The sequence below is a fragment of the Mesoplodon bidens genome, assembly GCF_964165515.1.
Source record: "Mesoplodon bidens genome assembly, chromosome: 8".
Taxonomy (NCBI): domain Eukaryota; kingdom Metazoa; phylum Chordata; class Mammalia; order Artiodactyla; family Ziphiidae; genus Mesoplodon; species Mesoplodon bidens.
In genome coordinates, this window is record NC_138165.1 from 74,137,257 (window position 1) to 74,154,615 (window position 17,359).

General features: G+C 35.7%; 1 protein-coding gene across 1 annotated transcript in view; it reads right to left on the minus strand.

The window, feature by feature from the left end:
* Nucleotides 1-17,359, minus strand: part of DNAH7 (dynein axonemal heavy chain 7) — a 243,288-nt gene that overhangs the window by 147,195 nt on the left and 78,734 nt on the right. Inside the window, exons 19-24 of the mRNA XM_081242420.1 lie at nucleotides 16,572-16,765; nucleotides 14,852-15,050; nucleotides 12,048-12,188; nucleotides 7,784-7,996; nucleotides 4,103-4,212; nucleotides 595-763 (exon numbers count right to left, since the gene is read on the minus strand). Of these exons, the coding sequence (XP_081098546.1) occupies nucleotides 595-763; nucleotides 4,103-4,212; nucleotides 7,784-7,996; nucleotides 12,048-12,188; nucleotides 14,852-15,050; nucleotides 16,572-16,765 (1,026 nt within the window). The remainder of the gene's footprint in view (nucleotides 1-594; nucleotides 764-4,102; nucleotides 4,213-7,783; nucleotides 7,997-12,047; nucleotides 12,189-14,851; nucleotides 15,051-16,571; nucleotides 16,766-17,359) is intronic.

A 17,359-nucleotide genomic window follows, 5' to 3' on the forward strand; every position in this document is an offset into this window, starting at 1 on the left:
GATCAGATGTTCATAGGTTACACCAATGAACTTAGGGACTTTATACTTTTAACTCCCCTTTTTGCAATCTTACAGACTCATAAGAGTGGAGAATCTGACTCAGAATAAGAAAAAACAAAAGAAGGATTTCAAGTTCACCAAAAAGATTAACAAAAAAACAAAAGAAAGATTTCAGGTTCACCAAAAAGATTAATTAGAATGTGTCTATAAAAGTAAATCATTGAACTTGTTAATGATTAATGAACTTGTTAATATTAACTTGTTAATAACAAGATCTACTGGACAAAGAAGTTTTTAGATACCACAATTTTTACATGATGCAGTGGTTCTCAAACTTTTAGCTGTCCAGTATACTGGAGGGACACCACTCATTCATTTCTATCAGTAATATTGACCCATTATTGCAAGGACTGTAGGTAGAGCTCCTTCTCAAATAAGCTTTTGATATAACCCTACTTCTCTCGAGAATTACTGAGATAATACTTTTAACTTTGCTTAAACTACAGTAAATCTTTTATTTGCATCAAGTTATGTTTCATTATGAATAGCCTTTCTGAGAAGTTATCATATCGCAAATGACGAGTCAACTCAAACCTTAAAGAATTTTCCTAAAGCCAGATAATCCAACCCATCAGAACAGTTGAAAACAACACATTGTTTGGCTACAGCTTTGGCTAAATCTTTTGTAGTTTCAGTCTTTCCAGTTCCAGCTGGCCCCTCAGGTGCTCCTCCAAGGTGCAGATGAAGGGCTCCAAATAAGGTTCTGAAATATAATAAACAATCTTTGTTGAATAATGTGATTTTTATATACATTCTGAAAAGAGGAAGAATTTAAGCTGAGAGCCAAATTTTCCACTTCCTCATCAATAATTCCTTCCTTCCTACTAGTCTGTGAAAATCTTTGGGCATTACTTTTGTCTGTAATTATGTTTTACTTCTGAATAGCTGCATATATGACAAAAGCAGAACAAATTCAGTTTTGAAATTCAGTGCTGATTTCTGGTCAATACGGAGAATTCAGCTGACCCTGAGTCACCCAATCCCCCTACTGCAAGCATATGGAAATGCTACATAAAAGAAAAATATAACAACTTTAGAAATATATAGCCATTTTTGAACGAATGAAAAGGAAATTATCAATGAAGAGGGAATGCATAGCTGGAAAAGTAATTAGGTGCTAAAGCTGTAGAGGTGCACATTGGTTTGGAATTTGCATATAAACACAAGTGTATTTATACCCACATAGAAAATAAATCCTTAGAACTGAGCAAGCTGAGGAGCTGGAATGGATTCACTATTTAAAGCTAGAAGACTTGAAAGGCTGCCTTGTGTGTAAATGGGAACTAAAATTACTCCAGCAACCTACTCAAGAGACAAAGAAGAATCAACTAAGGAAGAGACAGGAAGCTTACCCTTCATACAGTGCCCAATGAGAAATCTACATTTCACGGAGGGTGGGATCCAGTTTCCATTACTGATGGGCACATGAACCCAAAATGAGAAATTAACATTAAAATTTTGTTCTGAAAACCGTAAAGCCCTCCACAGAGATAAATGTAAAACTGCTCCACATGGACACCTCCACAGCTGAGAAAATGTTAAGACTACACGGGGAAACAACCTCTACTAAATTTAGCTCACAGCTAAAACTGGAAAGAGAGATCAGAATTAAGAATCAGACTTGCAGTGACAAAGGCAGTTGGACAATGGTCTGGGAGGGTTACTGCACATATGGCACTCTGTATCCTATTGATTTTTTTAAAATAAGATTTTAAATAAAAAGCAATACACATCAGAAAATTGTGGGGAAAAACAGAAGCCAATTTCATAAGACAGGCAACATGGAATCTAGCAATGAAAAATACAATCACTGAACTTTTGAAAACTCAGTGAACAGAATAAATAGCAGAGAAAACCTAAAGAAACAGAATTATGCACTAGAAGATAAATATGAGGAAATCACCCAGGGAGAGAAGTCAACTAGAAGAAAAGCTAAAGACATAGAAGGAAGAAGGAAGAGAATGGGTAAAAGGCAAAATTCAAAAAACAATGGCTAAGAATTTTCCAGAATTAAAGATATTAATTGAAAAATAGGATAAATAAAAACTCATCCACATCTAGTAACATCCAGTGAACATCAACAATAAAGAGAAAACCTTAGAAACTACAATGGAGAAAATCACCTATAAAGGAATAATAATTAGAATAACAGAATACTCAGCAGGAGTGATGAATGCCAATAGAATAATATCTTTGGAGAGCTGAGGGAAAATTACTGTTCATCTACAGTTTTACACCTAACTAATTTATCATTTAATAATCTAGTGAAGACTAAAAGAAAAAAAAAAGAGAAGAAGAAGAGAAAGCGGCAATTTTACATAAATACTGGTATAGCTCACTACTTGCAGAGCCTCACTTGAACAATTACTAAAAGCTATTGCCTAGTAAGGAGAAAAATTAAACCAGAAATCAAAGAAAGAAGCAATGGCAAGTAAAGACAATGATAAAATTTTTGGTAAGCCTACATAAATATTAGTTCTAAAAAAATGTGTAACAGTATATAAACACAGATCGTTCTGTGTTACAATTTTGACTAAAACTCCAAGCTGAGAGCTTTAAAATATTTAAAGTCAAGAGAATGCCTGCAGCTTCTCCTGATGGCAGAGTAGGAGAAAACAGGGACAGTAAGAAAGATCCACTCTTACTGATGGCAAAACAAATGTGTGTATCATCTGGCCAGATCTAGATCCCACTGGAAGGGAACCAGATTTGAGTCAAACTGAATGGGACCCTGTGAAGGAGGCCCATGTAGAATCACAGGAGACCCCAGGGAGAGGGTCAGTGTGTGGTGGACCTCAGCGGAGGCTGAAGCAAAAGTCACCAGCAGCCAGTCAGAGAAGGCATTTTCCGCAGGTGGGAGAAGCAGGTGACTGCAGGCTCCCATAGAACCCACATAAACATCCCCTGGGAGATCTGGTACATCTAGACTTGTGCCATCAAGGAAGGCACTAAACAGCCAGGAGATAGTTGTCACCCAAGACACCTGGCACCTATAAACCTACCTCTCCCTTTCCTTCTCCTCTCCTCCATCAACCCCCAACACTAGAGGAGCTAAAAGATGAGCTATTGAGGGATGAATGCAAAGGACAGGGACAAAAATGGCAAAAGACTGACCACATTTACCTTCCCAAATGCAGGCCATGAGCTTGAGTCAAGCTCGAGCTGGAGGGGAAGGGGCATTTTAAACTGGTTGAAAAATAGTAACTTTAATTTTAGACCTAAATGGTCTTTTAGTACCTGAAAATAATAACACTATTCATTAACATACTAAAGTTGCCAGAAAGAGTAGAGAATCTACCCTAGATTTCATCCAGAAATGGGGAAAATATTTGATAGAGCAAGTTTAAAAGAATGGTGATAAAAAAGAACAAAATTGCTTTCTGCTTGCATCCTAAGACTGGTTTTGTCAATAAACTAGTTACAGTTGGGAGAAAATGAAAAAACAAAGTTTAATTTAGTATTTGACAATAATTTGGAATATGGGAGATGGGACCTTGGAGTTAAAAATAAAGGTCTTTTATTATTCAGAAGGACAATAAAAAACAATGTACATGTAAATACCTATGAGATATCTGATGGAGATATCCAGCAGGCATGTGTGTGGAGAAACTTAACAGGAGAGAGATTTTGGCTGGCAGTACAGGTTTGGGGATCTTCAGGATGTAGGCTGTTAAAGCCTAAGAATGGATGAGGACATTCAGGAAACCATGACACATGAGACAAAACAATACATGAAAACAGAATTCTAGAAAATTCCTTGGGGAAGGAAGAAGGATGTCTCAAATGATCCAAAAGGAAGAGTCAGAAGTTTCAAGAAAGTAGAAATGAACAAAGTAAAAAAATAACAGAAACGCCTGATAATACTTAGAGCTCTAGAGCTGAGAGGAAGACGCCAGCAGAGAAAGCAACTGAAGGTCATGTTGAGACAAGAGTTAAGGGTCTAGGCAAAGATAACAGAGGATACATTTGGTGCTTAAAAAATTGAGTAATTTAGGAGTGAGTGAAAATTGTTCCAATTAGATCTTTAAATTAATGAGTTTACCTGTAACACCTGTCAGTGAGTGGAGTAATCACCAGCCTAGGAGAATTACCCAGATATTCATATCCGTATCGTAAACCAGCATTGATCATCTTTGTTTCTAAATGATTTTCCTAGTACAAATCAGATAAAATGAAGTTAGCTTAAATAATAAAAATTTAAATAATATGAAACCTCAAGCTCTTAAATAATAGCCATGTTGTAAACACCTTTAAATTTCACTTTTCAGACATCACTTAATTCAGTAGAAGAATTCAACATCTAATTTCCTTGGATTAGTAATTGAAGTCACTGGCTTCAATTTTCCCCACAGAACAACTTTGGAAAATGTATTTATTCTTTACCTCTCATATATTTTCTTTTTTTAAACTTGCTAACACTATTTTATTAAGGTGTAATTGACATACAACATTATATTAGTTTTAGGATACAACATAATGATTCCATATTTATATTTATTGCAAAATGATCACCATAATAAGTCAACATCCTTCACCATACATAGTTAGAATTTTTTTCTTGTGAGAACTTTTAAGACCTACTTTTAGCAACTTTCAAGCATGCAATATAGTATTATTAACTACAGTTGCCATGCTGTATATTACATCCCCATGAATTAGTTATTTTATGACTGGAAGTTTGGACCTTTTGACTCCTTTCACCCATTTCTCTCACCTTCCCTACTCTCACCCCCAGGCAACCCCCAATCTGTTCTCTGTATCTATCAGCTTGTTCATTTTTATTTTGTTTTTTAGACTCCACATATAAGTGAGATCACATGGTATTTGTCTTTCTCTGACTTATTTCACTTAGCATAATGCCTTCAAGGCCCATTCATGCTGCTGTAAATGTCAATATTTCATTTTTTTATGGCTGAGTAGTATTCTATTACATATATATATCACATCTTCTTTAACCATTCATCCATCAATGAACATTTAGTTTGTTTCCATATCTTGGCTGTTGTAAAGAATAATGCAATTAACATGGGTGTGCATATATCTTTTTAAGTGTTTCTGTTTTCTTCAGATAAGTACCCAGAAGAGGAATAGCTGGATCATTTGGTAGTTCTATTTTTAAAGTTTTTTTTGAGGAGTCTTCCATAGTGTTTTCCATAGTGGCTGCACCAATTTACATTCCCACCAAAAGTACATGAGGGTTCCCTTTTTTCCAAATCCTTGCCAAGATTTGTTACCTCTTGTCTTTTTGAGAACAGCCATTCTACCAGGTGTGAGATGATATCCCACTGTTGCTCTGATTTGCATTTTCCTGACAATTAGTGATGTTGAGCATCTTTTCATGTGCCTGTTGGCCATCTGTATGTCTTCTTTAGAAAACTATCCAGATTCTCTGCCCATTTTTTATTTATTTTTTTAAGTGTCCAAGAGGTGCTTTATTTATTTATTTAACATATTTATTGGAGTATAATTGCTTTACAATGGTGTGTGAGTTTCTGCTTTATAACAAAGTGAATCAGCTATAATATACATATACCCCCATATCTCCTTCCTCTTATGTCTCCCTCCCACCTTCCCTATCCCACCCCTCTAGGTGGTCACAAAGCACAGAGCTGATCTCCCTGGGCTATGCGGCTGCTTCTGCCCATTTTTTGATCAGATTTTTTTTTGCTATTGAGTTGCATCTGTTCCTTATCTATTTTGGATTTAACCTCTTAACAGATATATAATTTGAAAATATTTTCTCCTATTCAGTAGGTTGCCTTCTCATTTTGTTGATGCTTTACTTTGATGTGCAGAAGCTTGATATAGTCCCACTTGTTTATTTTTGCTTTTGCTGCCTTTGCTTTTGGTGTCAAATTCAAAAAATCACCAAGACCAATGTAAAGGAGCTTACCACCTATGTTTTCTTGGAGTTTTATGGTTTCAAGTCTTACACTCAAGTCTTTAATCCATTTTGAGTTAATTTGGGGGTATGATGTAAGACAGTGATCCAATTTCATTCTTTTGCATGTGGCTGTCCAGTTTTCTCAACACCATTTATTAAATGTCTTTCCCCATTTATATTCTTGGCTCCTTTGTTGTAAAGTAATTGACCATATATGTGTATGCTTATTTCTGGACTCTTTATTCTGTTCCAATGATCTATGTGTCTGTTTTTATGCCAATACCATACAGGTTTGATTACTTTAGCTTTGGTAGTATAATTTGAAATCAGGGAGTGTGATGCCTCCAGCTTTGTTCTTCTTTCTCAAGACTGCTTTGGCTATTTGGGGTCTTTTTTGTTTCCATAAAAAAAAAATATTAGGATCGTTTGTTCTATCTTTGTGAAAAATGCCATTGGAATTTTGATAGAAATTGCATTAAGTCTGTAGATTGCTTTGGGTAGTATGGACATTTTAACAATGTTGATTCTTCCAATCCATGAACACAGATCTTTCCATTTATTTCTGTCTTCTTCAATTTCTTTCAGCAGTGTCTTATAGTTTTCAGTTTATAGGTCTTTCACCTTCTTGGGTAAATTTATTCTTAGGTTATTTTATTCTTTTTGAGCAATTGTAAATTGGATTGTTTTCTTACTCTTTTTGATAGTTCATTATTCTCCTATATTTTCAATCATTTGTTCAACTTGTTTTCACTGTAGAGAGAGTATTATCATCATCACCATTTTATAGATAAGGAAGCTGGTGCCTGAAGAGAGTAAGTAACTTGCCCAAGTCACACAACTGGTAAGGGGAGGATGTAGCATTTGAAACAATCAGTCTACAGTCTGAGCTCCTAACCACTGTACTCACAGCCTCATATGGTTTTCCAAGGTTCTGGTTCTTGTAATTCTTCTCTTCCCACTCCATGCCTCCCAAAGCCTTTCACAAAAGTGAATATGATGAGAACTTCTGAGTCTCTATCTCCAATCCTCAGCTCTCTCTTCCCATTCTCAGCAGGCCCAGCCTTGTTCACTGCACTGTTCCTGTTCCTCCTGCCTTCCTGATGGTGACTGACATCACCAACTACATAGATCCCCTGATAAAAACCTTCCTCCAGGGGTTCCCTGGTGGTGCAGTGGTTGGGAGTCTGCCTGCCGATGCAGGGGACACGGGTTCGTGTCCCAGTCCAGGAAGATCCCACATGCCGCAGAGTGGCTGGGCCCGTGAGCTATGGCCACTGAGCCTGCGTGTCCGGAGCCTGTGCTCCGCAACGGGAGAGGCCACGACAGTGAGAGGCCCACGTACCGCAAAAAAAAAAAAAAAAAAAATCCTTCCTCCAGATCATGTTTCTGGTTAGTTCAATTGATCAACAAGAGGAAAGTTTAATGACTAAATCAGACTAAAACAGTCTGATTTGTACACTCTTTAGGTGCATCAGGAATCTAAGAACACACTTATAAACTGATTAGTTTCAACATTTTATGAATTCAGCAAGCATAATGACTAATTTCAAATGAGTAACTTTTTATAATCACTCATAGTTTGTGTGCATCTATATATGTATATGTATATCTATGTAACTATACATTTGGATATAGATATAAACACAGTTTTCAAACACTTGACATATAGTTTTTGGCTGCCTTAATCTTCAATCTGGAGAATGCTTGTTTAGGTATAGTCAGCCATCAGCAAGAAAAATCCTATATTACTGATACTATTTCTCATGTGAGTTAGCAAGCACAAATTATATACCTGTGAGCTGAAATTGCTGAGTAATAACATTCAGTGATGTTACTTACTTGCCAATAGTACCTAAGCTGACTTAACCATTCAAAGTCAGAGTCATCACTAACTTTCTTTTTCACAAGTGCTGTGAGAACATCTCTGGCATGGACATCCAGCACCACAAGGGCTCCCAGAGTAACACGATTCTGCTTGGACAATTTGCCACGAACCAAGGTGACAATATCATCAATTTGTTTGTTACACTTTTCCAAGTATTGCTCAAGAGACTGAAAGAAAATAAGATATAATTACTCAGTGTGATCAGAATCCTTTTGAACAAAAAATTTTTGACCTAGCATGTATAGAGTATTTTCTACATTTTTATTATAATTTTCCATATGACATAACTTAAAAATAATCAAAAAAAATTTTTACTACGAAAGTATTAGGTGAGCAAGCTCAATCAGGCCAGGCATAGTTGACATACATGGTTTGTGCCTACCCAACATCCCCTCCTTTCCATTTCCACTCTTGTATGCTCTGTGGTTTTGTGAGCTGTCAATCATATTGCCCCATCTCCAAGGCAACATGAAGGAGGGTATGTGTGACCCAACCAGAGCCAATCACAGTTCTTTCCAGGGACTGCTATACAGATGGGAAGAAAAGTGCTTTTCACTAGGCTTGGGAGACTCTCAGAATGCCAATGCGAAGCTACTGAAAGCCTTCACCCCACTGCAGAAAAAAGCTTGACAGAGACCAGTAGAGATGGTCAGTAGAGATGGTCATTTCAGTAGAGATGAAAAATAGACAACAAAAGAGAAACTGCAGCAGTGATGAAGCCCTGAGATCCTGATTCCAAATGCTCTACCTTAGATCTCATAAATCCTTCTAGTACTCCTGTGTGAGCTTCTGAGTAGGATTTGTGCCACTTGAAATGTAAAGATCCTAAAAAACAAAACATCTAACATTTTAGTTTACGGTGAGCTAAGGCCAGTTCTAAGGATCAGGCTCTTTTGGGAGGGGTCTCTTTTCTGGTGGGTAAATCTGATTAGTATTTGAAAAAGAGAAGAGGGCTTAGGAATATCAAATTAAAATCAATGAAAACTGCTGTGCCTAAGGGAAGTGTAAATATGCTCCAGCAGGCTGATGTGGTTAATTTTCCCCACTCTAATAATATTTAATAAGCATTGTGCACCAATGAGTTTATTTCACTCCTTTAGGACCAGGTTAAGTGGTAGCAATGAAACTAAAAATGAGGATTTCCAAGGATGAGAAAAGCTTAAAGGATAGGGTTGGAGACTTGTTTCTTTAAGGGTCACTTTTATTACTCCTTGAAATATTTTATCCTTTTTTTTAGGAAGTCATTTTTTCAAAAGTTTGGTGCTTGAACACTATTCCATTTATATCATTTTCATAATTAATTGCTATTAATTTGCTTCATAAGTAGTGAAAAATAAAATTCTGTCCCACCTATGTTTAAATAACCCCAAGTGTTTACATTCTTGGAGCCAATTAGTGAATTTAAGTATATTGAGTACACAAATTAGTAAGAATAGTTTTGCTGCTAAGAACACAAACTACGCCAGGTGGGGCATCTTAGTTTCCTAATCAGTAAAAGTCACTATCTTTGAGATCCTTACCAGTTCTCACATACTGTAGTTCCACACAAGGCATAAGATTAAACTTTTAATGTTTGGACCAGATGGTATAAATTATATGTCCATAAGAATTTGTTACTATTTACATTAGCAGAATGTATTTTGCTATACTAGAGAAACAGATTTAGAACTAAAATTTAGCTTCAAACTGTGATGAACTAAGTTCTTTAGGGACTATATTATAATAAATCAATGAGAATTCAGATAAGCTAGATTGAAAAAAATCATGATATTGAATCACTTTTGTTACATTTTATTCATTGTAAACTGTTCTGTACAGTGAACTAATGAATCTAAAGGTAACTATCAATACTTTATATAGTCATCCAAAATAAACCCTGTCTGGAATCATATTTTTATCATACCTAGTTCCCTCTACATACACAATGCTAAATTGACTCAAAATCATATCAATATTTGCAATAACCCAAGCCCTGTGACAGTGGTGATTCTTTCATTCATTTTTAGCCCCTGTAATAGCTCATATACTGACTAGTTCCACTGTGAATATTCCTTGAATAAATAAATGGAAACAGATCCTGAGGGGAATGGGTCCTCTGGAAGTGGGACAGTACAACATGGTGCTATCATAGCATCAAGCTCCAGACAACTTGGACTGTTTGCAGAGAATGGAAATGTCTAGGCTCCTCTGAGGCTGCCAAGAGTCTCCAGTTACTGAATCAAAGATATCAGTTTCAAATGTGAACCACACATTAATTAAGGAAAAAGTCATCAACACACAGAATACTAAAACATGTGCTACCCTCCCATGATAGAAACACATATTAAATTTTCTTAAATCACCAATGCTTTAGAATACTAAAACATGGGCCATCCCCTCCTGATGCTGCTACAGAACCTAAACAAACTGAATATGCATGAGATACAGACAGGGACAAGGTACACAGACAGCAGATGAAAGGCATATTGAAGCAGAGTATTCACAAGCAGAGGAAAAAGGAAAGAATTAATTTTTAAGGACATGTACAACGCTTAATTTCATTCCATGAAATTTAGCTATGTGAAACATCACAAAACACAACAGAAGAGAACAATCCAGCAAGTAACAGCAAAAAAGGCTTGCTAAGTTCCACTAAATTACAGCTTTAGAGGATCTACATCTACGAAGCTGAGTCCCCCTGGAGTAGTAGTCACTCAAGGCATGGATTCTCATTTTGGCTTTCTCTGTGAATGGCTCCATACGTGCACCATATTACATGAGGGGGATAAAATGGAGTAAACTAATAAATGAGTGAATAAATAACCTCATCTCAGTATCAGTGGATACTGTTGTAAGCCAAAAAAAAAATCTATTTGTATCTGTATAAAATATAGTAAGAACAATATGGTAAGAATTGTAGGCAGATAGCTTTGAGCAGAGGACACATTGAAATGGAATGACCTAAATTGTGTGTCCCTTGAGATACAAATTACACCTGGGAGATAAGTAGAAGCATGAAAGGTTTACACTTAAATTCTCTACCTCAACTCCTACCTGTTCCAGAGAAAAATATCATTTTGACAGACGGGTGGAGGTTTAATAAACACCACATTTAATCTGAAGAAATGTGGAAGATGCCTACAAATTTGTCTTACTTGCTCACATTTGCTTCTTTGTTCCCTCTATTTCCCATAGTGATGAATGAGAAAGTTGGCATGGTGGTTTGGGGGGCCAGCAAGCAAGGAGCGAGATCCAGAAGGCTACATGTCCCCCCAGTAACCCACATTGGTGACAGAGGTATCCCTTTGTGTGGGGAGGCGGCTGCGTGGTAGCTTAAAAGTAAAAAGACAAAATGAAGTTTCTGGACCCACTGGGGAGAAAAGAAACATGCACGTAGACAGCCAAGAGCCCAGGAGTATCCCCAAGGGCTTAACTGCTCTAAGGGAAACCCTCATTCCCCATGCTCTGGTTTCCATGAAGACTTTTTCCTAAAAATCCCTGACTTCCTGCCCTACGCCCTTATCCTTTCCTCAGAGGAGAAATAAGTGACCTGTTGGTAAGTTGGAGTGAACTAAGCATGTGTCACTCAGCTCCCTCCTCTATGAGATCCGCCTGCTTACAGAGGATACGAGCCTCTCTCAAACCGAGCACTCACCAGTGCTCAACAATACCTTACAGACAATAATGCCAAACTCCATGTAAAAAAATACATTAAAAACTCATGGTTTTAAACAACATCTGCAATTGCTAAATTCCAACTGACCTATCAGTCAACCAAAAGTTGACCTGCTTGGAATCCTACCTTATGGATAAGAATGCTGCTTCTGTTTTTAATATTATTTTAATATTATTTAATACTATAATATTAAATATATTATTGTTAGATTAAAATTAAGCATCATTCAAAATATTATTATTTACTAAAAATGAGTACACTAAAAATTAAAATAGTCAAAATAAGTCAATTAATATCTTTTGTCCTCATAGGGTAGTTTTACTGAAGATATAAAAGAGAATTATATTATGTATTTCCTCCTAATCTTTCTGAGTTTAGGACATTTCTTTGTCCTATTATTACTGTATTTTTAAAGGCATAAAAATTTATATAATAAAAAGATTAAGGCTCCAGTATGCTTGGCTTTTTGAGTGGATTATCTATTTTTTTTTTAGAATAATTGTATTTTGGCAATTATAACTATTTTAAAAATGCTGCAAAACCTGTGGGTAATAAAAGCTTACCTTTTGTCCTTTTGCAATAGCTGTTTGTACTTCTGTTGTCCAAAAGGTTTGGGATACACAGAGAACTGTCTGTCCAGGCCAATCTCTTACCCAGTTAATTCGTTCATGTTGTGTATAGGCAAAAAGTGCATCTCTAATTACCTAATTGAAAAAGAAAATGCTAAGGTAAACAGTTTCATACTTTACTTGAACAAGCTAAAAAATGAAGAGCTAACTCCTGAGTGGATTATCTTGTACTGCTCAACTTCTTACATCTTAGCCAATGATGAAGATTTAAAGCATGTAACTAGACAATTTCAAGTTTTTCCATACACCTGTGAGCAAAATAAATATATTACATAGCATTTTATTTTGTTGATACATAATCTATTTGTGTGAACCACATTATATGAAATATTTCTTTGGCCAGTTGTAGCCAAAGATGTCCTAGGTACATTTGGACTGAACAAACACAAGCAATTTAATTACAAAACATAAGTTCAAATAATTCCAAAATGAGATGTCAAATTCACAGATTATTTTCTTTGAACTTAATCAGATCCCCACTCAGCCATGTGTATATTTGTACATGCACACTCAAGCACCCTACACAATTCCTCTAAAGTTCCTCCTGTGTTTCCAGACCTCACTCCCTCTCAGTCTTGTAGTTTGATGCCCAAGGCTATGATGACAGGGTGGATATATAATCCATTCATGGAGAGTTGAGAGCTGTAAATTCAGGAAGCCTAAGTCATGTACTTTACTACATATGTTTTCAGTGAATTCATAGATCCACTTTTTCTATCAGCCATCAGTGGGAAACATTCCAATCTATTATATGTATCAATCAAAAATAGTACCATCTATGAGGTGATAGTCATGTTAATGTCTGAATTGCAGAAAAGATTATCAAAATTACATTTTTCTGAGAAATATATAAGGATAGGCAAACCTTTCTGGATTTCTAGTTTAGCTAGGATATTTACAGAGTTGAATAGAAATGAAGGGCAATGTTGTCTATTGATAATAAAGAAAATGTAAAAGGCCAGAGGAAGCCACAGAAAGGGCAGGTGAAAAGGAGCAACTGAGAGATGGGAGGAACACAGTAAAGAATAGAAGGTACAGTAGAGAAATGCCAAAGATGGAATAAATATGCGTTCTAGAAGGACACTGTGGAGAGAATAGGAGGGAGGCATTAAAATCTAAATCACAAATTTCTATATAGTTGGATGAGGAGAAATATGATTACATAAAGTTCTATAATATTGTATATAAAATATATTATTAAACTGTGTATGCCATATATGAAAAATAACACATTTTGGCAGTAGCAAACTGCCAAACTGCAGTATTAAACCCATGATAATCCAGTAAGATAAAAGGGTAAAGGTGCCAAGAACATGATTTTATATTATTTAGAAATGACACAAAATTCACTTAATTTAGGCATGCAGTAGCCTTTCAAGCATGCACATACATATAGCACAACACAGTAACACACAGAGCTCCTATCTGTAGTATTTTACATTACATTCACTTGCATTTTTCCCATGGACACAAACTTACACATGAACATTTGGGGAAGATATTTCCTAGCCGATTACTTGCCACCCCATCTTAATGCTCTGAAATGGTAACCAAAATATTTTCTCTGAGTACTTTGACAAACAAAATTAAAAGAATAGTGAAATAGTATTAGATATGTCTAAAATAATGAGTTACCAGTGTATACATCAATCAACAAACCATATAACCAATTCAATGCTGCTAAGTAGTGGTCGAAGTGAAATGCATTTAACTGCTGATAGCTGCGTAAATGGGAAAGCTGCTTGTCAACATTTATTAAGCCCTATGAAAGCTCATCCTCTTTTTCCCAGTGATTCTACAAATGAGAAGTTATCATAAGAAAATAAATAATTCAATCAAAGAAACCAGTATGCATAAGGACATTCATTATTACTTAATCCATAATAGGGAGAAGTGGGAACCTGTCCAAAAGATTTTGCATCTATTGAAAAAATACAGTGCAGGCAGATATTAAAATTATACTTAAGAGAAAGGAACATTAAGACACATGATGTACATTAAACACCTAGATTCCAGTGAATTTTTCAATAATGTGTGACAGCATCTGAAAAATTCATGAAAACTGTTGTTGATTAGGGCTTGATGCCATATTTCCTTCTCATTCTTGCTCTCATGCTTCCCTGCTCAATCATGATTTTTATTCCTGGTAAGGAACATGAATGTTAAGTCCACATTATAGTAAAAAATTAATTAACTGCTCAATTAAGCTCTATTTGCTCCCTCGACTTAAAATTCTCTACTAACAAAAATAATTACAAATGATTGAGGTGGTAATATGTTTTCTGAGATATGGAAAATATGAAGTTACTGTTTAACTGTAGAAAGTACTTATGATTTTCTAACATTTTGGTACATATTTTATATATTCACAGAACAAAAGGAACCACCAGAGGAACATACATATCAAGGAGACTGATGTGAAACTGTAGAGAGGTGCTTCCAAGGTGAGACTAAAGACAGACCATGCAGACCAAAGTGTGTCTAACGTTGAAAGCACAAGAAATGAGACAGAATCATGACTAAAACCCGTTTGTTGTAGTATGCATGGTATTTTGTCCCACTTTTCAAGTGAGTCACTACAAAATTAGTATCAGAAACCATATCTTTGCCTTCAATCTATCTGTTACAATTGAATTGGTAATTCATGACTCAATTTGTCTAAATAAAAGTGCATTTATCAATAACACATTAAGTTTCTATCATCTTTACTAGAAATAATAATAAACACAGTTGGCTACCTTATGGATGGATTTAATCATAACTCTCTCTAACTCAACCAACCACTTCTCCACTTGACCTCTGGCTTTGGCTGTTGAAATGGTGTCTATGAGTTCCACCACTTCTCCTTCACTACTCTTCATGTGAGTAATGTCCAAACTTTCTGTAAATTCCACCTTTGCAATTCCTTCAAAACATTTCTTCAGGTGAGGTTGTACTCTGTCAGGAAAAAAAAATGTTTAAGAGACTTAACCAAATAAAAGCAATTCCCTTAATATCAGTGTTCTTTGTATTCCAATCTTCATTCAAAATTCATAAATGTGCACTATGCGTGAGGCCCCTGCTAGATGCTAGAGATGAAGCGCTGATAGAAAAAAAAAAAAAAAAAAGATAATTCTTGCCTGCACAGATGCATGGATTATACAGTCCAGTGGGAGATCATCATTAATGGAATAATCACAAAAAGATTTGTAAAATTACAATTATAATAAGAGTTACATCAGGCTTTGTTTCCAACACAATGAATCAAGAGCTGTTAAAAGTAATACAAGGACCAAACCAATCTTGACCAACAGATAAAACACCAATCTGAAGAATCTTCAAATGCACAAAAAGTAGATATTTCAACTGGGATCTTCAGAGATTGCTTGCAAATTATGAACTAGGTTTAGTGCTTTAAGTAAATCAACTACTTTGAAGGTGCCCAACTTTAGTCTATTCATTGTAATACAGATGGAACTGACTAAATTCCTCATTCTTGGAACGTTACAAATGACTAATTGAATTTATCTTTCAAACAGGCAAAAAAAATGGTCAGAGCATAAAAAGTCAGATGGAAATCTGAGTCTAAATTTATCTTTTTATCTGGATTACTTGTCTCCTACTTTGAAGGCACAAGACACAAAACTGACAAATTTAACAAATATCTATTCACTGCCTGATGTAAACCAGACACTCTTCTAAGGAATAGGGAATCAGCTGGGAGGGGGAAAAGGTCAAAAATCTCAGCCATCATGGAGCTTATGTTCTGCTAGAGGAAAGCAAACAGTAAACAAATAAGCACATTATAGAGTAAGCCAGATGATAAAAAGTATGCTGAAAGAAAATGAGGCAGAGAAGATAATCAAGAAAGGTGACTAGGGAGTGCTGGAAGGGGTTGCCATTTTAAATAAGTGGCCAGGGAAGGCCTTCTTGAGTGGCAGATGTTTGAGCAGGTTTCTACAAAGATCTAGAGGTGGTAAAAGAAGTCTTATGGATATTTGGGTGAGGAGGATACTAGGCAAAGAGTACAGTACACTGAGGGAGGAGGCTGCCCCTTTTATGGGAGAATTGCAAGGACTGTAGCAGAATAAACAAGAAGAAAGCTAGTGGGGGGTGACTAGGAAGGATCACAGGGGAGCACCTGCGTGGGTGACTGCAAGCCACTGAGAGGGCGCTGACTTTTATTCTGCATGGGATGTAGAAGAGGGATGTGTTCTGAGAAATCTGTAAGACAATATGTGCTCAAATGAGAAATCCACTCCAAGCTTCATCATATTTGGAAAAATATCATTCAATGGTATTCCTTATGCTTTTAATAATTATTTAAGTTGATTACTGATATGATTTAGAATAGTCTTGAAAAAAGTTATTACATAAACAAAATCATATATATTTAAGTTCTGCATTATTCTGAAAATTAAAGGCAATCAACTTAGCCGTGTATTATATACGTATAATATATATGTATATCTTCCTTACCTAGCGGGATCTTTAGTCTCAGACAGTATCTCAAGAAGTTCATCGTTAGACAAGAAAAAGAATCTGGGGAAGAAGAGACGCTTCTTTTCCAAATATTCATTAAGTCCTTTAAGAATGAGTTCCAAAAGTTCATTAGATTTTTTCAGCCTCTCCAGCATTCTCTCAATGGTTACAACTGCCAGAACATGTTTATCCTAAAAATAAGAAATGTACAACTCAAAAATATTTGATATTCATATTGACTTTATATTCCTATTATATTTGAGATTGCATGGTTTTAATAGAACAAAGTTTATTCAAAATGTAAAGTGAAAACTTACTTATTTTTTAAAAGTACTCTTGCATAGTCTAGATCTAACCAGCCGCTTTAATTGTGTAAAAGCCACGTTGACTTGATACTCATTGATGTTGGCCACAATTTCTCATTCTAATTTGGGAACTGTGAGAGACAATGAGTATGGCAGGAGTGGGGAGGGGGACACTATCTGAACTCACAAGAAGGACAGGAGGAAACAAAAGAGTATGAGATATGTTTGTCTTTTGTTCTTTGAGAAAAAGTACTCTAAAAAGATGTCATCATTATAATTATTATTTTGAATATTATTGTTATCAATAATAATAAAATAACAATTCCTGTTTTATAAGGGTGGATAAAAATAAGGGGTTGGGAGCGTGGAGGAAGGAGCTTTCCATAAAGATCTTACATTGCAAAGAACTACCTTTGGAACTGTATTGTAACATTCTGCTTGTTGAAGGACTGAAGTTCAAGGTGTGTTCTTCCTGAACTC